This window comes from Neomonachus schauinslandi, chromosome 5 (assembly GCF_002201575.2).
Source record: "Neomonachus schauinslandi chromosome 5, ASM220157v2, whole genome shotgun sequence".
Lineage (NCBI taxonomy): Eukaryota > Metazoa > Chordata > Mammalia > Carnivora > Phocidae > Neomonachus > Neomonachus schauinslandi.
In genome coordinates, this window is record NC_058407.1 from 5,762,469 (window position 1) to 5,788,333 (window position 25,865).

Here is a 25,865-nt window from a genome sequence, read left to right on the forward strand (position 1 = left end):
CTATAAACATGGGGAGACTTTTCTCCTGACTCACAGCCAAGAAAAATGTCCCATACCCAAATCAATCATTGGCAATGGTATTGGTCACCATGAGCAGCCTGAACCAACCCTGATTACTTCCTGGTGTGGTGGCTTCACTCCCTCCAGGGCCGCCAGAGGGTAGATATCTAAACAAAATGGAAATGGAGAGTTTTGTTAGAAGAAGAAGGGAGTAGGGGGTGAGTGGATTTGCAGAAGGAGGCCACCAGCATCTTCTTCGGCCTCCCACTGAAAGGATACCCCTGGCCTTAATCCTGTGGACACTGTAATTTTTTGGATTTTGTCAGCTCTATAAATAATAGCGCTGACTGAGCACTTACTAGGAGCTGCTCTAAGTGTTTTACTGTGTTAAATGATTAATTTCCAGGAGAACCCCTCAAGGCAGGTACCATCCTTATGCCACGTTGATATGGAGGAATCTAGAACAGAGGGTGAGCATTTTGACCAAGGGCACACAGCTGGCAGGTGGAGAAGCTGCAATTCCTGCCTTGGCAGCTTGGCTCCCGAGTCCTTGCCCTCAGCCAGTGCCACCCTGCCTCCTGGAGGGCTCCTGTAGGGAAGGTATTGATGCTCCCCTTGCATTTAGCAAATGTGACTTTTTTACGCCTGCAGGTGGACCTGGTCCATCACAGAGAAGTCACACCTCCACCGTACACATGAATGGACTTTTTTGTTTGGACCACAGAGTCATCTTTGCATCCATGTAGCATCTACTTGAAATGGGCATTTGGGAGTTTTCCTCCTCTTCCTTGCTCTGACATCCTGCCATCTCACACTCCTTCCCACGTCCTCGGGCTTTTTTTTTTTTTTTTTTTAAAGATTTTATTTATTTATTTGAGAGAGAATGAGAGACAGAGAGCATGAGAGGGGGGAGGGTCAGAGGGAGAAGCAGACTCCCTGCCGAGCAGGGAGCCCGATGCGGGACTTGATCCCGGGACTCCAGGATCATGACCTGAGCCGAAGGCAGTCGCTTAACCAACTGAGCCACCCAGGCGCCCCCGTCCTCGGGCTTTTATGCTCCCTCCCTGTCTTGCAGGTCCCCAGCTTCCTCCCGCGGCAGGGGCTGAGGCCTAAGACTTGGGTTCTTCATGTTCTTCAGGTGGAGAATCTGCCAGGAAAAAAAGGACCAAAACAAAGCTCCGCGCGTTGCTGGGCTCACCAAGCTTTGGTCTTGGTACTCGGTTTGTCTTTTGTCAACTCCCCACGCGAGGGTAAGGTGGAAGTGCTAGAAAAGCTCATCTTGCTCCTTGAGGTGGGGTGAACGTTCATTGTGAGCCATGCGCAGGGAATTACCGAGAGGCCGGAAGCTGTACTGACCTACGTAAGAGCGCAGTGTACTTGTAGAACAGCCATGACCCTTCCCCGCCACCCCTACATACAAAAGAACTGTTCTTAACTGAAGACAAGAATCCAAGAATGTAAAATTCAGTTAAAGACATAAAAAAAAAAGGAAAAAAAATAGACACATCCAGAGCCCCAGGCTGTTTGCTCTCGTACCACGTCACCGCCCCAATCAGGGATGCTTTTTTAAGCCTGGGCGCCATGATGTCGGAACATCTGGTCCACCCAGTCAGCCGTGACTAGTGTGTCTGTTGGACACCAAGTGATCTGACACAAGTTTTTATGGGATTACCCTGGTGCCTTGGAGTTGTATAGATGCAGCATTGGTCATTTCAGAAGCAATTAGGAAATAATGAGAGGTACTAAGCTGCTCACATGGTCTGTAATGTCTTCGCACGGAAGAGACACAAGTGATGGCTTAGATTCATTTTCTTAAATAGGTGGGTTTTCCTAAAAAAGAAATTAAAAAAATTATTGCTTGAGAAATAAACAGTCATTAGAATCGCAACCATTTCATAAACGTACCTTAACATTCTAACACCACGGTAGCATGAACGAATGTACCGGAATGCAGTCTGTTTGCCTAATAAAAAGACTGTGTCAAACTCAAAATGAGGCCATTTACTAAAACATACAAGCTTTTGGTTAATTTATAATATTCTCCTAATCCCACTTTTATCAGCTCTACTTTGGTGCACTTGGTATTAATTGCCTATTATAGCAGGTATTTGAACACATCTCCTCTTTCATCTGAAGAAAATATTAGCATATCGTAGAGCTGTTGGGACAGATTGTATCTGAGCCACTTTTTCCTCCTTGCAGAAAAGCCTATCAATCATAACTGAATATAGTGATTAATAATGTCACAGCTCTTACTCGCGTGTCTGTGTGCAACTAAATGAAGAGGAGTGCTTACATTTTGATCTAGAGAATTTCACATAACAAAATAATCAGTTGCCATTTTAGAAAAAAATTATATTGAAAATGCTTCTACCCTAGGCCCTATTTTTGGTTGTTCTATTATTAATTTACTAAAGGCTTCATCAGGAAGCTAAAGCAAACACTCAGTTATATCAGAATTTGTATCATTTCAGACTGTTTATCTTCTTTTTAAAAATCTTCTTGCATGTTCAGTAGTTCGGTCAAAATCGTAGGGGAGGCTGGCTGGAGCACTTGGGCTTCCCCAGCTGGGTGTGCGTCGAGCGCCAACCCTCACCGCGTGTGTGCCCCTGAGCAAGCCAGTCCCTTTGGGGCCTGTTTCCTCGGCCATGAAATGGGCAAAGAATAGTGTAAGGTTTTTCCAATCTTGTTGAGATTCTTGGTGACAATCAATATAAAACGATCTTACCAGAGTGCCGGGGCATAGAAGTTACTCAAAAAAGCAGGAGTTGGAGTTTGCATTTGGAGGAGAGAAGACATGAGTTGTCCCATGGACAGGGAAATGATAGTTTGCGGTCACCTCTGGCTTAAGGCCACAGAGTGGGCCACGTGCTGAAGGCCTCCACGCTTACATCTCTATCTGGGCTCCAGACTCACCACTGTCCTCCTCACCGTCCCTGGGCAGCAGCCTTCTTCGCTTGGTCACCCCAGTGTTGGAGTGAATGGTTCCACCATTGTCATGGAGTCGTTCACGCAGAAACCTAGGATTAGCCTTGATTCCTGTGTTTCCTTACTGGCCCCGCTCCAGCATCCAGTCCATCAGCAAGTCCCGTCTGCTGCATCCCGTGTGCCGTTTCCAGGACCAATCCATCTCTTCATCCCCACTGCCACCGTCATCCCAACCCTGTGCTTTGTCAGGAACCCCTGGTCTGCTTTTCCTGTTCCTCCTCGTGCCCCATACAATCTCTATTCCACACGACACCCGGAGTTATCTGTTCAAAACATAAGTCAGATCTCATCAGACTCCTCTGGTGAAGATGCCCCGTGGCTTTCGGTGGCCCACTGAGTAAACATCAGACACACATCCTGGCTTATGGCGCTCAGCATGGAGATTTTTTTTTGACTGACCTATCTAAAATTCCATATTTTCCCTGACACTGAATGTTCTGAGATTTTTGTTCGTTTACTTGTTTATCACTAGGATACATGTTCCCTGGGAGCAGGTGCCTTCTCTGTCTTACTTGCTGTTACAACTTTAGTGCCTTGAGCAGATCCTGGCACATGATATGACCTCAGGAAACATTTACTGAATGAACAAATGGTTCTGTAGGAAAAGTTGACTGTAATTGGAGTAGCCAGGAAACACTGCATGGGACAGGTGAGACCCGCACTGGAGTTGGGCCGTGGATGGGGTTTCAGTGTGGTGAGGACAGAGTAGGGGATGAGACGTGGGGTAGGTGTCAAGTTTGCACTCTGACACAAGAAGAGAACGTGGAGGTGGGGGCCGGGGAGGTGTGGCCAGGGCAGTGGCAAGACAAGCTCTGTGACCATCCTGCGGAGAGTTCTGTTTCTCAAGGCAGGATGAGACAGAACATTTGTGGAAGGTAGGATGGAGAAAAAGATGGAATTATTTGAAGGTCAGGTGTGAACCCTAAAGCATGGGGCTGGGGTGGGGGGGGTTCAGTGCCAATTTCCCATGAGGAAGGGGCTGCTTTGGAGATGGCTCTCAGCAGTCTCGTGGACACAGTGGCCGGGAGGACAGCTAGACTAGGCCTTGGAAGGCACTCAGCAGCAGGAACAGCCTACATTTGTCAAGCACCTCAGGTGTTTCGGGGATACCATGGAGTTCCTGGGAGGGGGTGCATGTAGCTCTGTCCTGTGCATGATCTGGGGTCAGGGTGACAGGGGCCCCAGAGTTCCTCCTGTAGTGCCTGGGACGGAGCTCCCATCCTATGAGTGTGAGCTGGATTAGAAAGAAAGGAGGTACAGGAAATGCTGCTTCTAGATTTGGCACATGTTAAAAGCCCTCGGTGTTTAGACGTAGGCCTTATTCTCATAGCTGGGTCAGAAGTTCAATGGCAGCTAAAATTTCTTATTGGAAGTCTTTATATGTTGTAGGTAAGCCTTTTGAAAATGGAAATCGAATGTGGGAGAAGGTTGACATGGCCTCTGGCACATATGACAGCAAGTTTCCCTCTTCACCTTGGCTACAAGGAAACCCAGAGCCAGAGTTTTCGGATTTTTGCTCCCTTGTAGCAACTCTGACTTTTAGGTTGCTTTATTTAGCTCTTTCTTTAGCTCCCTTTTCTCTGTTCCCGTGGATCTCATTTAGATGTCTTTTTGTGTAAACTTGTTCAATTTATGGTAAAGGCAGGATTTGCATGCATTCAATAACTACATGCATCGTCCTGGGCCCGCGGGGTGCAGTGGGGGAACGCCCGAACAGTGAGAGGAAGCGTCAGCCCCGGGCACAGAGGCGAAGCCTTTGTTAAAGGTGAGCAATGCCCGGCCGCCGCTCCTCCCACATGTCCCGAAATTGAAAGTTTGTGTTTATGGGGTTCTGAATGTAGTCTAATTTTTTCCTATCTGGTTTGGCTCATCTCTACCAGCTGGTAAATAGGAAATGTTCACGGTAGGAAGCCAATACTCTGCAGAGTGTAAACAGATGGAATCGATATAAAGTGACAAGCTAGACTGTGCTATGGAGAATACAGAGCCAAAAGTAAGAACATAACAGTCAAGCTACTTACTTCGTTCCAGTTCATTTAGTCCTGAATAGCGCTTCATATCTGCACAGCTGTGTTGTTCTTTTTTTCCCTCTTTCTTTCTTCTGGGTTGATAATGACAATTTCAAAGAAAAACTTTAATTAAAGATTTTATACGAAATAGCCAAAAGTAGAATAATAAGGAAAATGAGCATTGATGTGTTTATTGTAAGAAAAATCCTTTTTCGTGGTTTCATTTTAAAAATTTACTCCTTAAATTTAAAATGAATGTAGTCGTGGTGACAGAAAGGTGCCAGACTGACAGCCGTGGATGCTGAACCCTTCCATTTCGCTGCAGAGCCAAGACATAGAGGCTGCTAGAAGCCCCCTCCCCTTGGGGCTCAGTCCCCAGGCGGGCGGGTAGGATGCCGTTCTCACCCCCTTCTGCTACAAACTGGGCAAGGAAGGCTGGTTCTCGGGGAGGAACTGAACAGAAAACAGCTTAACAGGAGCCAATAAGATACCACTGTGGACAGTCGAAGTTAATTTACTGTGCGGGCTGCGCGCTGGCGTGAAGAAGCTTGGCCTTCCTCCGGGAAGGGCCACATCGGAGCCGGGCCTAGAGAAGGATTATTTGCAGCCTGACTGAGAATTCTGGCCTTCTGGGAGGAAACATTAGGCCTTTTCTCACCTCCTTTAACGTCTGGGTGGTCATATTTATTTGGGTTCACAGCTTTCCTTCCTGGAGCTCAAAGTGCTATAAAAAGAATTTTAAACAAAGAACTATAGAGTACTAATAACAGCCACTGTTAGCGGTTTATTGAACCATCTGAACTCAGTGGGATACAAATATGAAGCAGTTTGATTTTCTCTTCTCACGGTTCTCAAGCAGGCGCTAGCAAATCTGCCTTTTCATCCCTTAAGGGTTTCTTAGGCAGATCTCATGGCTTTCTGGTCACACTTAGTTATAAACAAGTCTAGCACAGGCCCATCCAGTTTTAAACCTTGAGCTCTCCTCCCCTTCTTCCTATGCAAGGGGCACGCGACCTGCTTACTCGCTGGCCCTTCTCTTTCTCTCCCCCCGGTTGTAGTTGGGGTCTGTGATGAGGGCTGAGGAAAGGGAGGATGCCTTTCTTTTCCTTCACTGGTGTCCTGGTGTCCTCTGTGGGCGGCATGGTAGGCTGCCCTCTTATAGGGCACATGCGGGGTTATTAGGACTGTGCTTTGGGGGCCTCTGAACTATATGGTTCCCTGATGAGGAGGGTCACCTCTGGCATAACCTCCTCACCTCTGCTCTTGGTGGTTCACTGCACATCCTCAGGCTGCAGGTCCCCTCACCTGAGGAGCAGCCCCCGGGAATGGTACAATTCAAGCTTTCTGCCTTTCTTGGTCTCCGCTTAACCCATTGAAAATTTATACATGCCATCCGTGCCAACAGTAGGCATACACTCTGTGCTCATCTGCCCCTCCCACTCCGCTCTGCTGTCTCTGTCCAGGTCTCAGTTCCTTTCCCCAGGAAGGTGTACAGCAGATCACTGAGTCCACTGGGAAATGAGATGCCTATGTGCCTCTTCTTGCAGGTTCCTGCCCTATCTGTACAAGGATTCCCTTGGCCTACTCAAGCTTCTTCCCCATGAATACTACATCCATCCATCCATCCATCCATTCACTCATCCACCCATCCATCTGTCATCCATCCATCCATTTATCCATCTATCCATCTATCCATCCATCCATCCATCATCCATCCATCCATCCATCCATCATCCATCATCCATTCATGCATCATCCATCCGTCCATCCATCCTTTTATCCATCTATCCGTCCATCCAGCCAGCCATCTTCCATCCATCTATCCATCCATCCATCCACCATCCATCCATCCATCCGTCCGTCTATTTATTCATACATATATACATTCATCCTTTCAATAAATATTCATTAATCCAGGCCCTCTTCTTGGTTCTGGACTCCTGCCTACTGAAGACCTTACATCCTCTCAAGGCTCCTATTAACTTGGGCTGGGCAGGGGGGCAGTGAAGGGGTTGGAGGAGTTGGCTGGGGTGGGAGGGAGTAGTGGTACTCAGTATTTCTTGACATGGGTGTGTAGTTACTTGGTTATTTGGAACTCTGTCCTCAGCCTTTGGTCCCAGTCTACAGTTCCCACCATGCTACCATTTATGATATTGCCCATGAGGTGCTTGCACACCTGAGCTCATTTCCTCTCAACCATATGCTGACACAGTGCTCTTATTCATTCCCATTTCACAGATGAGGAGACTGAAGTTTAGTGGTCAGGTTACTGTTCCAAGGTTACCTGAAAAATAGTACACAGTTGGGATTCACCTCAGAGCCAGTGTCTGGTCATGCGCTACACTGTCCGAAGGTCCCTTGTGGGGAGGGAGGGAGGGAATCGTTGAAGCGCTGGTGTTGTGGTGGGGGTGGGCAGCTGCTGCAGCCCAGAGCAGTTTATGTGGTTCTCAGTGTGGCTCACCATCATGCCTGGGGGAGGTTTCTCTTCCCCACATCTCTCCGCCTTACTCTTTAAGGTCAGATGTTCTCTGCTTCTTGTAATAGCACTTAAGAGTCTGCCCTCCATAAATTCATCTAGATCTTTTTTTGAATGTTTTAATTTTGCTCCTCTTGCTGTTTTCCCCCCCACTTCCTCATTTCACTTCACTCCTATGTGAAATAGGGCTTCATTTCTTTTCCAGAAACGTTAGGTGAATGAGTCCTGGCTTATGTAGCCACACTGCAGAACTTAAAGCTTTCCAGCCTGCTTTTCCCCAGCCCTGCTGTCCAGATGGGAGAGTCTAGGCTTTTTAGTCTGTCCTCACTGTGGTTCCCTTCCCTAGATGCTTGGTTCACTGCCCATCATCCCCCTTGTCCTTGGGCATCTCCCCAGCCTGGGACTCCAGTGACATGGAGAGGATCACATACCGCCCTGCTCTGGAGGTCTGTGGTACTGCAAGGGGGGCTGGGTGCAGTGGGGGCCCGGGAGGGGGAAGGGGGGCGGGGGGCCAGGGTACAGGGGAGACTACTAGCTAGCATTAGCTGGGGCCGGGGCTGCAGAGCTGGGGCTGTGGTGGCCAGCACCCAGCCTGGCGTGGGGCTCAGAGAGCGTGGGAAGCAGCTCCTGGCTGGGCCTAGGCTGGGGGGGGGTGGTGGGTGGCGGGGGGGGGCGGGGGGGGGGGGGGGGGGGGGGGGGGAGGGGGGAGGAGGGAGGGTGTTGGGACTGAGTCTGGCACAGGGGATGGGGATGATGGTTGGGAGAGAAGACTGTAGCAGCTTCTGTAGCCTCAGGCCCATTTCCTGGCTCCCAAGTTTTTAATTTAAAGTTGTAAGTAGCTATTGTTTTGGTTTTCTTTTAAATCCTCAGGGCTTCCACTGTGTTTGTGCACAGAAAGTTCTCCAACACTTACCACCACCTCAGATCAAAGTGGGAGTGCATGGGGGAGAGTGGAACAGGGGCCGTGAACTTGTTCTGTAAAGATAGTAAGCACTGCTATCTTTCCGGGCCAGACGTTCTGTCCAACTGCCCCACTCTGCTACTGTTTGTGGGGGCAGCAGCCAGAGGCGCATGCCAATGAACGGGCGCGTCTGGGCACCAATACCATTTACTCATGGATACTGAAATTTGAAATTCACCTTTCACATGTCACAAAATACCCTTCTTTTGATTTTTTTTGACCATTAAAAAATGTAAAAACCATTTCTAGCTCACAGGCGTACAAAAAGAGTCTGCTGCATGTGGAATGCAGCACAGGGGGTCAGACCTCCAGCGAGGAGGACGCCAGGCTAGGCGCGCCCCCCTCTCCGGCCCACCTGCGGACGGTACGGAGAGCAAGAGCACATTTTCTTTCCGGGGCAGCGTGCTGGGTTTGGAGGGAGCAAGTGAGAGGCAGTGGCTCCTCTCCTTTTGCTAACTGTGCCTCAGTTTTTCCTTCTCTCCCTGGGCTCGGCCCTCTGGAGTACTCCTCCCTCCCACAAAGCAGTGGGGATTGAGGGATGGAGCCCGGGAGAGCAGCGGCCAGATAGGGAGCTGGGGACCTGGTTCAGGCTGGAACACACCCAGCTGACAAGATCAAAGTTCGGCCTTCAGGGGTGGGATGGAAGTGTAACTAGGAAAGCCAGAGGAAGGGCATGGGCTCCTGCCCCCAAAGGGACAGTGTCGGGGCCAGAGAAGGGGTCGGGGCAGCACACACAGCATGCTGACCCACTCTGCAGGTATTTCTGAGCATCCAGCTCTCTCCAGGTGCTGTTCTAAGCCCTGAGGACAAAGCAGCCAACAAAACCAAGTCCTCCTCCGTGGAGTTTACATTTCAGTGGAGGAATGAAGACAATCAACAGATACAGAAAAATATGAAGGGGTCCAGGCATAGATGAACACTAAGAGAAAGAGGAAGTGAGGGGTCAGAGGATGAGTGCAGGCTTTTGTGTGGGCCACCCAGGAAGGCTTGTAGGAGCAGGTGGAGCGTGACAGACCTGAATGAAGCCAGGAGGGAGCTGTCAGGAGGAGGAGATCAGATGTGCAAAAGTCTTGGAGGATGAGCATGCGCGGTACGGGCGAGAGAGAACAAGGAGGCCTGGCAGCTGGAGCAGAGACAGTAGGGGAGAGTGGGAGGGTGGGGTTGAGAGGTAGTGAGGGTTGGAACAAGTAGGGCCTCGCAGGCCTGGTGAGGACTTTCCAGCGTGTGCGAGAGAGCCTGCCGTGCTTGTGAATTTGAGTAGTTCCTTGTGGCTAGAGCCCAGGGACTGTGGGAGGGGGCGAGATTGTGGGATTTGGAGCTGGCATGGGGGGTAAACAGGAGGCTCAGAGACAGTGGCTCTTAATGCAGACATGTCCCACTTATACCAAAATGGCACACGTCTCGCTGGCCTAGAAAGGAGCTAGATGCTGCCCACGCCATCCTGTTTTTCTGTCTTTACCTTTTCCTTTCCCGCCTCCCCTCCCTTCCCCAGGGAGCAGGGAAATGGGGTGGGGCATGGACACGGTCACTCTCGTGACCCCAGCCACTTGGTTCCTTCATGCTTTTCTCTTCTCTCCTGTCATGGATGGGACAAGTCTTGTACACTGTGGCCCTAACTTTCCTGCCTTCGATAAGCCCCACCATCTGCAGCTCAATTCAGATCTTGCCAAACTTCAGTCTGACAAATGATAAGAAACTTGGAGACATACCTCTGGTGGGAGTGAGTTCTGTGCCAGACTCGCTGCCTCCTGGCTTTCCACGCTGGAGACCCATATGGGCTGCTTCGGGGGTTTAAAAAAGCGCATCGCCTCATGTCCTCCGTTTTACCAGAAGAGGTGAATCGAGATTTGGCAGCACGTGAGTAGCTGCAGGTTCTGTGTGGCGTGGAGCAAGGGCTCTCAGTGGCTGTGGCTCCGCTCTTTTAGACAAAGCCACTGGGCTGTGGGTGGCCCCCCGGGAGCCAGCCTTGCAGCAGGTGGATGCCCTGCCCCCTCCTCCTCGCTGGCCATTCCTGGTTTGGGAGATTGAGATGGTTTCAGCCAGTGTTCCCCGGTTGTTAGAAGTGGGAGATGTGTCTAGAATTTAGCATGGGGCTTTGCATAGAACAGACATTCAATTAATATTTGTTCAATTATGACATTATTAGAATCATTATTACATCAATCATAGACCGAGCCATTCTTACATTCAGGGTTGGCCCTGAGGCGGTATAACAAAGCTTCCTCAGGGTGTGGCCTTTTCCCAAGCAGGTGAAAAGAAGACAGATGCACTCATTCACTCAGTTACTGAGCCAGACCCTGGAGCCGAAGCCCCAAACCCAGCTCCAGGGAGCTGACATTCCCGAGGGAGAGACAGACAGTCAAGATGAGCATTAAATCAGTTGGTGAGAAGTACTCTGAAAATGAGGATCAGAGTGTGAGGGGTGAGGTCCTAACTTACACTTGTGGTCAGGAAGGCCTTTCTGATAAGATGACAAGTGGGCTGAGAGCTGGATGAAGTGAGGGAATGAGCCAGTGGGTATCCGGGGAAGAATGTTCTAGGCAGAAAGAATAGCACGGGCAGGAGGAGCCTGGCACTCAGGAGGAGCAGCAGAGGGGCTGGTGTGGCCCGAAAGTAGTGAGCCAGGGGACAAGTGGGGGAGATGAGGTGGGAGAGCTACCAGGAGCCAGTCTGTGGGGCCTGGTGGGTCACAGCTTATGGGGAGATGTGAGTGAGGTCATGGGGGACAGGGTCATGAGTGTCTGGTAGGTAGCATCATGGAACAGGAGGGGAGGCCCCTCACATGGGTTTGGTGTCAGACAGATGCTGGGGAGGACCAGGCCATTGGCCATTGTCTTATAGCCATTTCTGTTTTTCCTGTAAATAAGGAGCAAGGCTCTCAGTGTGGGGGAAGGAGAGGGGATAATGGGAAGGGAGGTTGGGAGGGTAGAGAAGGTAGACAGAGTCTGGATGGGGGTGGTGAGTGACTAGCGCAGTAGAGCAGGGTCACACAGTGCCCTTGAGTGAGGGGACCCAGGGAAGTGTTGAATGGGCCACCCTCTGCAGCCACATCAGGTGCTTGGAATAGGAGATGAGTTGGATTTAACCAGGGACGGGGGCTTGCCAGGGCTGAGGCGGGAGGAGGGAGCGCATATGCAGTGGTGATTATAGAGACAGAGTGGTTGGGAGGGAGCGAGGGGGAGCTGTGCCCAGGAACTGAGTGGCAGGTGGGGGCCCTGCTGGGGAGAAGGCTGTAGGGTCCTGCACTCGAGCGAGGCAGCTGGAAGAGGGGTGGGGTGGTTGGAGCGTGGGGCTTGGTTTTGGAGAGTGGCAGTCATTGGGGATGACACGGTGACATCTGGCCTAGAGGAGGACCGAGAGCTGAGAGACCTGGGCTCAGAGTTTGTTAGGGAGCCGTGAGTGGTCCTGGAAGCAGGGCCGGCGTGTCAGGGGCTAACGGCCCAGCCAGGAGGCCTGGCGCTCGTAGGTCCAAGCAGCCAGGGAGAAGAGGGAGCAGTGGCCCCCTCCCACCTGCTCCGTGGTTCCTCAGGTTTGAGCGTGAGGGCAGCCACCCCAGGAGAGGGCTGCCGGGGCTTCCTTCCAGGTCAGGCACAGTCTAGCAGTCTAGTGAAGGGAACTGGCAGAGGAAGTAGGGGATGTTAATAAAAAGAGAGAAAAAAAAAAAAAAACAACCTGTTCATCTTAGAGTTTCCCCCCCAAACCTCTTCATGACCCGAGACTGGACTGGGGATGGACTTGACCTAGTCCAGGGCAGTAGAATCAGACCTGCCGAGGCCCAGTTGTGCCAGACCTTCATCATTTTTTATCCACAGTCCCATCCCTAGCCTTCATGTTCCACCGTGCAGAATGCACTCCTGTCCTGCCCTGCCCTAGCCACCCCTCAGCTCAGATGCCTCCTCCTGCAGGAAGCCTCCGGGATGACTCAGGCTGGAAGTGCCTGTTCTCTTCTGTGAAGGCCTACAGCTCTATCTGGCTCTCGTTCCCACAGCTCAGTTTTGCGAATATTTATTTTATGTCTTGTCTTCTCCTCCAGTGCCATGGCTAAAGGGTTGACTTGCATTAGAATCCCGGTTATCATCATTGTCGATGCAGGTGATGTCGTGCGACTCATGTAGCCTCCTTGAACCTCAGTTTTATCTAAAAATGGGGAATGGTACTTCCTTCCTGTGGGTTGGGGGGATTCAGTCACATAGCTCCATGCTTGGCACACGTGGGGCCCAGCAATGTTCCTGTCCTCTAAGTACAAGTAGCTTTGGGGTAAGCACATGGCTTAGTACTCGGCATCTCCACAGGGCTGATCCAAATGCCTTTCAGGTCTGTGTGCCCGATAAATATGCACTTGATGAATTTGGGAAAGATACCTATACAACTTTTCTATGATATTTTTTAAAAATTTAAAGGGGTTGAAATGTACAGTCCTATTTTGCAGCTCCTGATAAAAACAGTTTGCATGTGGCTGTGGAAAAATGAAGATCATCCAAGTCCAGCCCTGCCTGAACTATAGTTTTTAAGCACCAATTAACAAAAAAGATTTTTCACATGGCTCTAAAAGGGAATGAATTGTGTATGAGACGTACTGCTTTACATCAGAAAGACTTTTTAAAAACTTACTAAGACCATTTACAGAGAAAATGGCTTTACAAACATTCAATAAATGCAAAGTGTTCTTTTTTTCCATAGACATATCATTTTGCAATACTTACAACTGTGAGTCTTTGAAAACATTTTATTTTACAAGCAGTATTTAAAAACGTTCACATTTTTTTTATGACCATTTTGGTTTTTAACACTGGGTCTTTTGACTTCTCCGAAATCACTTTTTCTACACAGATTTTCAAAAACATTAAAACTGTTATCAAAGCCTTCAAGCTCATTGATGTTAACAAGACTGGTCTGATCCAGCCCTGTGAGCTGAGGAAAGTTCTGGAGACCTTCTGTTTGAAGATGAAAGATGATGAATATAGAAAGTAAGTAAGCGGAGGTCTGGTGAGAGATGGCTCAGTAGAACTTAGCCTAGTTTCAAAGTGGGGCCTGGCAGGTGCCCTGGAGCCAGACATCATCCTCTCCTGTAGTCTCTGTCTTGACTGTTTTTAAAAGAGGTGCTCATGGCATTTCTCCTGTGTTGGTGGTGCTCTCCACAAATGCTCAGACTTGAGAGCTAATGGTTCTAATTCCAAGAGTCCCCAGGGTGGCAGTCATCTGGCCTGCAGATCGGAACACATCTTGATTATTTAAGTAATCCATCACCAGTTGTCTCTCCTTTCCTGGTTGGCCCCACGCCCGCCGTCCCCCGTGTTTCCAGTTCACAGTTGACGTTTACTCAAAGCCCGGGGTTAGAGAAGAACAAATTTCTGGATTTATTCTTTAGTTGATGTGCTCCCTGCTGGCTCTCACTCCTGATATAATAACAGGAACTTAACTTCCCTCTGAGGACGGTTGTTGCTGGGGTCCAGGGGACACTGCAGCAGGGGGACAGTGAATAAATGTTTAGCTGCTTCACGGCTGCTGAAAGCCACCACCACCTGCTCCTGACCCGAGGGCAGCGTGTGGAAGTCTGCCTGGGGTTTGTTGTTGTTGTTTTGAGCCTCCAATAAACTCCAGATCATTTAAAAGAAGCCACATGTTTGGCTTCTGTGGCTACCTGAGTTTTGAATGGAAGCCACTAGAAGGGGGCCCACATTTAACTTCATTTCTGTGGTACTCGGCCAAGAAGCTCTCTTCCTCTTCCTGCCTTTTCCCCCTTTTCTAAGTATCCCCCAGGCTGTTAACAGAAGGACCAAGCTTTATCCTTTCACTCTGAGCTGAAGAGTTTCACATCACACTGCAGTTATAAATCCCTATGACACTGGGGGCTGCGCTCGCTCGCGTGGTGTCATAAAGACGATGTTGCTTCTGGAAGGAATGGAGGAAGTTGCTCCTGCGGCAAAAGGGAGTGTAGGGGGCACATGACCATGGCAGGGGCACCGTGGGGGCTGAAAAGCAAGGAGACTTTTTAAAAATAGGTATTTCCTGGTCTTTTGAATATTTTCTTCTTTTTTCCTCCTTATAACCCACCTCAGAATATAAAAGGACATAATAGATGTTTTAATTTTTACATCCTTCCGACTGGGAAAGTGTCCAGAATAAGATCCAAACAAAACAAATTAAATAATTTTGTGCACGCAATTATAGAACAGAAGCAACACTCTTATAAAACAGGCAATCAAAAAACAAAACAGTGTTTTATTTGACAATAAACCTTGTGTTTGGCACTGCAGTCTCCAACCTAGTAAATCTCTAAAAAATGTTACTGTCTATTTCCCCATCTCGTAAGTATCGAATAATAAAGAACTCCACAAATTTTTATTTGAGATTTTTTTTTTAAGCCTCGAAAACAATACTGTTTTCATGATAAGGCTTGAGAAACTTAACATAATAGAATTGCTTTTCTTTAGAACAGAAACGCAGAAGATCAAAAGTAGACCATTTCTTCAATTGCTTTAATGCTTTTCTTATTGAAGCTCAAGAATATATTCTTTTCCTTGAGAAGCTGCTTCAGTATTAACTTGGCCTTTTTAGTTTTTGAGCAGGAAACACAATGCATTTTTTAATCCTTTCTTTTATCAAAAACAGCCTTCTATTGAATACCAGCCTCTACTTCTCGGGGTGGTGGCAAACGCCTGGCCTTTGGAGTAGGGCATGCTTGGAGTCAGGTCTGTGCTGCGCCCTCCAGGCCCTAGGACCTCGGGAGGCTCCTGGGCCTCTCTGAGACCCAGCTTCCTCTTAAAGAAGTGGAGACCGGGGAGCCCACTTTGCAGGGCAGGCGCCAAAATTCCCCGTAATGTGCACAGTGGGCCTCGGATGCACATAGTAGGTGCTCGTCCCACAGTGACTCTGTCACAGTTGTAAAGATTCCAGGAATGTGCTTTACTCCTTGGAAAACAGTTCTCTTTTGGCTGCAGAATACCATGCAGCGTGTGTGAGGAAGAGGCGAGAGAGAAAATCCTCACCAATTTCATACTTAATAACACCACCCTGAGACCTACTGGGTTTTGCTTTTCCTTTCCCATCTCTCACACCCACCCCACCCTCTGGTTGCCCTGCAGGCTGAAGTATTTGAATCCCGATAAAATACGTGTGAGCAGCCTGAAAAGCAAACAAACTCACTGGAGGTCGGCCGCTGCCTGAGCAGAGCAAGGAAGCCCACGGCTAGTTGTAGGTGGTGATGCGGGAGAGGTTCACGGGTCAGTGGGTGTCATTCCCTTTGCCCCCCTGTGTTGGCCTTCCTGCGTGCCCCACTCGCCTGCAGTCTGTGCAGACCTCTGAGCTCTCCTGCCCCAAGTGCAGGTCTCTGGGAAAACAGCCCTAGCCCTTTCATCTTAGGAACGATTCTGCCTCCCCTGCCTTTATTCTTCTTAAAAAAAAAAAAAAAAAAAAGCCTTTGAGATACTGCATGCCTGGGCAGTACTGAGGCTTGATTTTTGAGATTTTATCTGTAGGAAATATTACCATGGAATTCTGTCTGTGTGTCCTCAGTGAATATGCGGCCGGTATTATGAAGGCAGATGGGGCTGGGCATTACAAGAGGTCGGGATTCTCTTAGGAGGAAATACCAGTCTGAAAGAATGCTGGATTTTTACAGAAAACAGGGAAGTTGGTGATGAGGTTTTTGTCAGTATCTGGACACATTACCGGAGCAGAAGAGTAGCCAACGCTTTCCATAGGATGGCAACCCAAACAGGAAGGAGCACAGTAGGCCAGCCCTTTGGGTCCCTGAGCCTACAGCCATATTTTCACGAGGCAGAGACTGTGGATGAAAGATGTGGCTATTTGGGGAGTTTCAGCGTGAGCATCTGGCAGCTATCCTATCTCCAGATAATTTTTTCTTATTAGAACAATAGGCAAGATTCATCAAAGTGGAAAAAAAAGGTATGCGTTGAAGTATTCGACATTACTCTTTGTTAAATTTGGAAAACAGAAAAATAACAAATACTTTAAGTGATAATTACTAAATTTTTAGAAAGCAGCGTGAAATTAGGTAATTATAGAAACCAACACATATGGAGATAATATAACCAAACATTTAAAAACTGTCAATTTTTTATAAATGTAATAATGCAGAAATCATCTAGAAAACCATTTATCAACTGGCAGATTTGAATAATAGAAAATTCATTTTAAGAAGGAAAAAAATCCAAATATCCTATTTATCTGAACTTTAAAAAAAGAGTATCTCGGTATATTTTAGGGAGAGACATTGGTTAAGTGTATTTTTTCGTTGTTTTTAAAAAATATTTATTTATTGGGGGGGGAGAGAGAGAGCATGAGCAGGGGGGAGGGGCAGAGGGAAAGGGAGAAGCAGACTCCCTGCTGAGCAGGGAGCTCAACACGGCTGGATCCCAGGGTCCTGGGATCATGATGTGAGCCGAAGACAGACGCTTAACTGACTGAGCCACCCAGGCGCCCTGGTTACATGTTTTAAAATGTTCTTTTTTCTCTATGGAAATCATAGAATGCTCCAAGGAAAGTTTTGCCCTGCCACAGTGAACTGGGCCTCAGTTGTCTCTGTCATATGCTGTGCTTGGTCAAGAGGGTGGGCTATGTTCTCCCCTCCCCCAGCTCTAGATGTCTCTGGTTATAGAGGCTTTGTGCTAATTGACTCATGGTCCACATCATGGCCCCGTAATTACTAAAGGCAAATGGGACCGGCTTTTGCTGTCCACGTATGGCCTGAATCGTGGCCACCCCATCCTCCTGCCAGAGAAGGGAGAAAACGAGAACTGAGACGTGTCTGTACCCATGCATCAGCAGGCCAAGTACAGCGATCTCCTCTGAAGTGTCTGTGTGTTTTAATCTTACAGTAACACTTCCTAGGGTTCACTTTTTAATTTCAGCTCTAGCTAGAAACACATTAAAATGAATGCCAGCCCCCGTGTTAAAGGATACCTTGCTTCATTTTAGATTCTCTATATCATAATTTCTGATTACCAAAGAACATTTCTATTCCAGGTTTGTGAAACACTACAACATTGATAAAGATACTGCAGTGGATTATAATGTTTTTTTGAAGAACCTCAGTGTAAATAATGACTTGAATCTTAGGTATTCTGTGGGAAATCAAGGTGAGTGTTTTATAAGTATATAGCTAAAGATTTCAATATCCTTTGGCATGATAATTCCTCTTCTATGAATCTGTTCTGAGGAAATACTTTCAGATATGGAAACTGCATTATGCACAAAGATAGCCATGGCATTGTTATTTGGAAGAATAACGTAAATGTCTAACAACAGGAAAAGGGTTCAGTGAGTCACAGCGTATCCACCCGGTAAAACGTGCAGCCACGAGCAATGATTTCCATGAAGTTAATGGTAACATGGACAGTGTATGCTGAGTATCAGTAAATGATGGGAAAGAAATTCTAAAATACAGATTGTCTTTAAGTGATGTGTCTCTGGGTGTTATTTGGTTCTCTTTTCTGCTGCTTTTGTATTTTCAAAAATTTGTATAATGAACCTGTTACTCCTTTTGTGATGGGAAAAATCTTTATATAAAAGGGCAAATAGCTGCATGGTTTATACATTATATTGGACATGTAAAGCCAGGCTTGTACAGGCATATAACCTTGAGAAGGAAAATTTTTCCTTGCACTGATGGCGTTTATCCCAGCCTCATCAACAAAGTGCCCAGAGTTGTTGACCTGCTAGATAGTTCTGGAGAGAGCAGAGTCCAGTTTCCTGAGGATGAATTTATGAAGAATGCAGTTGGGAGATATCTCCTCTGGGCCTTTGGTCGTTTGAGGCAAGTGGTTTCTTGCCTCAGGGGCTTATCACCTATGAATGGCTCATTCAAGACATGGTGTTACTGGTTTCCATGTAATTCAATACAACAAATATTGAGCATCTTCTGCAATTCTCAGATTTGCCTCACTAGCATACTTAACAAAGACAAATTCTCAGATTTTAGCTCAGTTTCCCTAAGATCACTGAGAGCAGACTCCAGGGCTCTCCTTTTAAAAGCCTCTCAAGTTTTGGGAATTACTAGATAGGATGATCTCCCAAGGACCTGTTCATCCCTTATGTTTTGTTAGTTCATATGCAGATCCTTATACCACTAGGGTTCAAAGCCAAGTAACATACTCTATCTTTAAGGAGTGTGTGTGTGTGCATGTGTATGTGTGTGAATTTTTAAAAAACAGGGCAGGTAAAGCATAAAGTAAGTCACATAAAGAGTATAATAATAAAAAGCATTTATTTTTGTGCTTTATATAGATACTTTATAAGCTTTAATTTTAATTTTGATTTCTCTTAGTACCTTTGTGAAATGGGTATTATTGTCCCATTTTTTAGATGAGAAAATATGGACTCAAGGGTGCCAAATGAAGTCCCCAAAGTCATATAGCTCATTTTTGGTGGAGTTGAGATTTGAACTGTTTAGCTCCAAAGCAGACTGTTGAAATGCCTGAGAGGGAAGAACAAAATGTCATGGGGTGTTCACAGGAGGAAGAGGGGTATCCGGATAAGAGCTAGGAGGCACTTTTGCAGGGCCAGAGTTCACAGAATGCATGTGACAAGCATGGAGGGAAGGAGAGCATTCTAGTCCAAGGAACTTTGGGGTGGAGGCATGTTGGGCTGAAGCATGGGCTGTGCATTTTGCCCAAGTGGGATATAAGGTGGTGTCTCGCTTGATTATAGAAAATTTTCATCACAATTAAGTTTATAGACCTAATTTGAGAACCGTAATGCTCCACCCCACTTACCAAACATTTGTTCCATGCCAGGCCTTAGGCTCAGCTCATTCCTGTACTGTCTCTTTCCATATTCACCACAGTCCTGTGAGGCAGGCACTGAGGCAGATAAGTGAAAAGATTGAAGTAAACAAGCCCATCCTACCACCCAGCATTAACCACCATCAGCATGATTCCTGGTATCTTTCCATGCAGATCTGTGGAAAGGAGAGACAGATAGGAAGAAATACATTTGTGAAACTGGGTTCATATAGATGCTATTTTATATAAGTGTCTACTTTTCCTTGAGTGTTAAAGAAGAATAGGAATTGAAATGAAACTGCAGAAAATCTTGAGTATGTCTTGGCTGGATATACTATCCGTGGGTCCCACGTTCCCAAACGTCAGGGACTTTGACCCGCTGCCTCTGGTACTGAGTCTGGCTATGGAGAAGTCTGAGGCTTACCTAATTTTCTTACTGGTCGTGTGCTTTTTCTAGCTGGCTGCCCCAAAGAATTATTTGTCCCTGAATTTCAGAAACATAGTTAGGATATGTCTTGCTGTTGAGCCTTCTGTATGTTTTCCAAAGCACAATGTATTTTTAATCTGCAGATCCAATTACTTTTTTGTTTCGAGATTTTTTTTTTTGAATATTATATATCTTTGAATAAATTTTCTTTGGTTTCATTTTTCTGATCTTTAACTTCAGTGATACAAATTATCCTTATGTTGGATTGTCTTTGTCTTCTGTATCAAATGGTCTCAAAGTGCTACATTCTCTTTGACCTTTTCCTCGGCAGTCACAATGATCATCTCAGATCTTTTATCTTTACCTGTAATTTGATTTTTACCAAGGTCGATTTTATTCTGTGCTATTTCTACTTTATTTATTACTTCTATCATGGCCTTTCCTTTGGTCTACTATATTACTTTCCCTCTCATTTTGTTGTTTTATCATCTTGTTTTACTGAACGTGTGTTCTTATTAAGATGTTCTGTAAAGTAATGTGTACCTTTTACATTTTATTCCAAGATGGGATCTTTGCCTTTTGTATTACTCTGCTTCCTTCCCAGTACACCTACACCAGCCCCTGACACTTTTCCAGTAGAGTTTTCATAATTTCAAGAACATTGGGTAAATGGATAATTTTTTATTCTATTATACCTCTTTAATTAATTAGCGTCTACCTTCAGATAATATTATACTAATTCACATGAAGTATAAGGACTTTACCACCAGTATTTCCATTCGTCTCTCCTATATTTTGTTATATTGCTGTTACACGTTGTACTTTTATATATGCTATAAACACAGAATGCCGCTTCTCCTGCTCTGCTGAGATTTTCTATCTGTTCGCTCATCAAGAGTATATTTTCCTTTATATTCTCAAACACTTATTTTGAAATTTAAACTTTTAAATGCTTTAAAATTTTCATCTGCTAATTCCAACATTTAGGTCATCTCAGAGTCTGGTCTTTATTTGATTCCTTTTCTTTTCTTTCTTGAGTAGGGATCACAGGTTCCTGTTTTGTTTTGTTTTGTCTTTCCCATGTCTCGCAATTTTGGAATTTATCCTGGATAGAGTAAATCATGCATTGTAGAGACTGTAGATTCTGTTATGTGCCTCTGAGGAATTTAAGTATTTGTTTTAGCAGCCAGTTTATTTGCCTGCACTCGGACTCTAATCTTTGTCTCCCCTGAGGACTTTCACACTTCAAATCTTTGTTGTGCTATTTTAGCCTTAGCTGGGTGTCTTATTGTCTGCTCTACACATCTTGTTCAGGGGTTAGCCGAAGATCTTGGCAGAAATTATGCACAGACATTAGAAATCCTCTGTGCTTTTCTTTTTGCGGGCTTTCCTTACTTTCTTACTTTCTAGCTGCTGTATAGTCCTCAACTCTGTTTTCTGTTTCCTAAAGCCAGCAGGACCCTGGGTTTATGTCCAAATTCTATCCATTTAGCATCTTTTCGGCTGAGGCCTGCCCTCAGGCAAAAAGCCAGAAATAACAAGAAATGTATCAAGTGTTACCCTGTTTTTCCAAGTGTCGACTCCAGTTTATATCAGTTGCTCTCTAATGCCTTCAGATAGTTTTTTGTTTATATTTTGGCCAGAGTTTATAATTGTTATCTGCTGGGAGGATAGGTTCAATATGAGCCAGTCCACTAAATTGAAAGCAGAACTTGCTGGCTGCCCAAATTAAGAGTTTCTTCTTGCTTCAGTCTATGCTGGTAAAATTTTTCTAATTTTTACTATTTTTTTCTTTGGCTTATGTCATTAGGAATTGTAAGTAGGTAAGTTGTATAATACAGTTTCAGTTACAACATGGAAATCTCATTGTTTTTTTTTTCCATTTTGTTATCAATAATTGGCAACTTTTTTGTTTGTTTGTTAGGGATACATAAAATAATGATGCATGTCACAATGAGAGGCATTTTCGATTCGATTCAATATGAGATATGTATCTGGTTATTCTCCTGTATATTTCTGTTCCTGCAGTGTTCGCTCAAGTTCTTATTGCTATTAGTAGTTAAATTTGGGGGAGTCAAAAGTTATATGCAGAGTTTTGACTGTGTGGGGGCTGGCACCCCAACCCTCATGCTGTTCAGGGATCAGCTGTAGTAATCTGGGGCTATGGACTGCATTATATTAAAGCTCTCTACCGTGGTCAACAGAGAGGTCTATTTACTGGTATATATAGTGGGGAAGGATGAGTCCCTGGCACCAGCTGGTCATCATCCCCATTGCCATCCCATCAGCTCAAAATCCTTGGCCCCAAAGTCTGAATATTAAGGTATCAGCATATCTTTTCTGGGTTGGCTTATCATGGAAATTATTTTATTTGGACCATGGGTTGGCTAATTTGAATCCCCACCTTACTAACGGGAAAAGCCAAGGAATCCAGATAGATTGCTCAGGGTATCAATCAAACAAAGAAGACAGTGACATTATATGGAAGAATTGAAAGTCCTTTGTAGGTTTTGATTCACCTTCTAATTTCTCTCTGTGTAAGTCATAAGGAAGTAAGTCTTCCTGTGCCACTGACTCAGCTTCCATACGATTGCCACATTAGGAGCGAAAACCTTTATCACATCTGCTCACGTGCTTGGCTCTCTCATCATTTTGGTTATTTGAGGCTTGTCCTCTAGTAGATTTCTTGTGAAGTGCTCATGGAAATGATGTTCTCTGATTTCTTGCATGTTCATGACAGTTTGTATGAGGCCTGTATAGTTAAAAAATCAGTTTGTCTGAATGTAGTGATTCAAAAGGGCACGTGCACCCCAATGTTTATGGCAGCAATGTCCACAATAGCCAAACTGTGAAAGAGCCAAGATGTCCATCGACAGATGAATGGATAAAGAAGATGTGGTATATATATACAATGGAATAGTACACAGCCATCAAAAAATGAAATCTTGCCATTTGCAATGATGTGGTTGGAACTGGAGGGTATTATGCTAAGTGAGATAAATCAATCTAGAGGGACAGAGAGACGATCATATGATCTCACTGATATGTTGAATTTAAGAAACAAAACAGAGGATCATAGGGGAAGAGAGGAAAAAATAAAACAAGATGAAACCAGAGAGGGAGACAAACCATAAGAGACTCTTAATCACAGGAAACAAACTGAGGGTTGCTGGAGGGGGGTGGTGAGATGGGGTAGCTGGGTGATAGACATTAGGGAGGGCATGTGATGTAATGAGCACTGGATATTATATTAGACTGATGAATCACAGACCTGTACCTCTGAAACCAATAATACATTATATGTTAATTAATTGAATTTAAATAAAAAGTGTTTAAAACAAACAAGCAACAACAACAAAAAAATCACTTTGGATATAAAATCCTTAGCTCAGATTTTCATTCCTTAAGGATTTTAAATATTTTTACCCATCGCCTGGTGACTTGAAGTTTTGCGGAAGAAAAGTTTGATGACAGTCTGACTTTATTTCCCTTATTAGTGACTTCATCTTTTTGTTCGGATATCCAGAGAATTTTTTTTCCCCTTTTATTTAAAACCCAGTAATTTTGGTAGAATGAGTCATGATGTTGGACACTCATGACTATTCTGTAAGTATTTGTATGCTATCTGAATTGGCAGGTTTGAGTCTTTTATTTCAGGAAGACTTCTGGAATTGCAATTTTTAGCATCTGAACCATTCAGTCCTTAGATTTTCTTCCCAATGATACCTTTTACATGTATCTTGGATTTCTTTTCCTAGCTTCTTTTTTAGACTATAGTTTTTTTGCAAGACTTCCTTCCTGCCTTTTTTCTTTTTTGCTTACTCGATACAATGTTTTTCTTTTTCACCCCCTCTTACTGTTGTTTGTTTGCTCTTGTGTTCCTTTTAGTTCAGTCTTTGTTTCTGAGACAGTTTTATTTCTAATTTGCTTCAGAGCTCTGTCATCCAATTTCAGAGTTTTTCTAGCTCTGATTGATACTGTTCTTCCTTGTCTCCTATCATTTAAAACCTTTCTCATTAATCAATAGGCAGCTAATGTGTACTGAGTGTCTAGTGAGTGCCAGCCCTTACACACTCATCACCATGTCAAATCCTCCTGGCAACCCCGTGGCGTTTCTGTCCATTTCTTCTTGCAGACGGGGACCCCAAAGCACAAGCCTGCGTAGCTGGTAACAGAAGGTTGCAGAGTCAGTGATCAGATCCAGAATGAGTACTCCTCACCTTCGTACTGTTTTCAGAGTGTCTGAATCTTACTCACTTTGGAGCTTCCACTGAGAAATTCTTCTCTTGGCACTCCAACCCTGAAGCACATGGACAGATAAGTACTGTCCTGTTTCTGATTTTTCTAGAATGACATTTTTACCAGTGTTTTAATAATATTTGTTTTCTATGTGGTGGTTTGGGGAAGATATTCTCAAGAGAGCAATAATTTTAAAATATATGTCCCCGGGGTGCCTGGGTGGCTCAGTTGGTTAAGTGTCTGACTCTTGACTTCAGCTCAGGTCATGATCTCAGGGTCATGAGACCAAGCCCTGCGTTGGGCTCCATGCTCAGTGTGGAATCTGCTCATCTCTCCCCGCCCACCCCCCCGGCCCCCCGCCACTTATGCTTGCTCTCTCTCTCTCTCTTTAAAATAAATAAGTAAATAAATAAATAAATAAATAAAATATTTAAAAATATATATGTCCCCTATTTGCATTTTTCCCAAAATCTCACTTTCTTAAGTAAGCACATCATTCCACATACTTCTTTCTATCTGTTTCTATTTCCCGTATGAACTCCTGCTTTTCTCTTGTCTATGAACTGTGAATGATAAGGATACAATCTGCTCATGTCGGTTCCTTTTTGGGGAAAATGTGTTCTACAAGGACTCATTACCAGGAGCTGTTGGTGGATTTGATGCTGTTGTTACCCATGTCAGGGAATCTCTAGGTCATATATTTGCAGGGACCACACCTTTCGACTTTTCTAAATATATAGAACAGTGTTTCTTGTTAATTTTGCATCTTTATGGTTTCGCTGTGTTTATATTCTTAAGAAGCCATCATCTTGCTTGTCAAAAGCACTATCTATCTGGCACCTGAAGAAATGACATTGGGAGGTGGGTTTCCTTTTGCTGCACCTATGACATATATAAGTGCACATGTAAGCTTTGGATCTCCTCTCTACCCCATTTCCAGTCAGCAAAGACCCTTTGGGGGAAATTAGCAGGTGGCAGGAATTATTAAGCTGGGCTGATGGGTGAGGCCTGGCCTGACTGTGACGAGACACACCTTGGAAGTTCTGCAGTTCTGAGTTATGTAGCCAGCCTGGGGCGGCAGCATAACTGCCCAGGTCCCTGGACTGTGAGCTCCCCAAGGGCAGGCCCCGCCCCCCAGCCACCCCCCACCCTCCAGAGCTTGGCCTGTTGTTTACAGAGCAAGAATGGGTTTCCCTCGCTGTGCCATGTGCCCCTATCATCCTCCATTAGAGCAGCAGTGCCCCAGAGGGGAGCCCACACACAGGATGTGGGATCAGGAAACCGGGCTCGTGTGCCCAACTGAGTCAGAGCCTGGTTCTGTGGGTTCGCTTCCCCACCACTCGAGGCTCCTGTGTGTGTTCCGAGATCCCAGTTTCAAATGCCTGGCCCACCAAGGCCACAGAATTCCAGACCAAGTTCTGCCTTTGTATTTCATTATGTAGCCAGCGGGGTCCACTGGGGGAAGCTGTTTTTCTTTTACTTTTTTCTTTCTTTTTTTTTTTTTTTTGAGGTAGGAAATGGAATTCCAGATGACTGGCAGTTTGTTAACTGCAGCTGAGTCGTTGTAAGGGTGCTTAATTTGAGTGAAGCTTATTTGCAGACATTTTAGGAAATAAATCTGGGAAACCATTCGTGATTCTTTGCAGTCGACTTTGAGAATGGCTATATTTTAGATTTATTTTATTCTCTTTTATTATAAAAGTAATACATGCTGGCTGCAAAAAAGGCACAAAAACACGAATAACAATCCCCGAATCCTTCCACCTGAATCCTACCACTGTGTTCCTCTTGGTGTATTGTCCTCCCCAATTTATTTTCTGCTGCATGGATGGATGGATGGATGGATGGATGGATGGATGGATGGATGGATGGATAGACCTGCAAATACACAACATAAGTATTAGAATGAAAATTAAATTATGCTAGTCATCCTTTCTTTCAATCATGAAACAATATACATCAAGGAAAATTTTCCACACCTGTTAATTTAGACAGGCACCTTTGTTTTTAATGTCTGTAG

At 45.5% G+C, this 25,865-nt stretch overlaps 1 protein-coding gene across 1 annotated transcript in view; it reads left to right on the top strand.

Moving 5' to 3' along the window:
* Positions 1-25,865, top strand: part of EFCAB6 (EF-hand calcium binding domain 6) — a 206,050-nt gene that overhangs the window by 25,883 nt on the left and 154,302 nt on the right. Inside the window, exons 5-6 of the mRNA XM_021687790.1 lie at positions 13,265-13,401; positions 17,423-17,535. Of these exons, the coding sequence (XP_021543465.1) occupies positions 13,265-13,401; positions 17,423-17,535 (250 nt within the window). The remainder of the gene's footprint in view (positions 1-13,264; positions 13,402-17,422; positions 17,536-25,865) is intronic.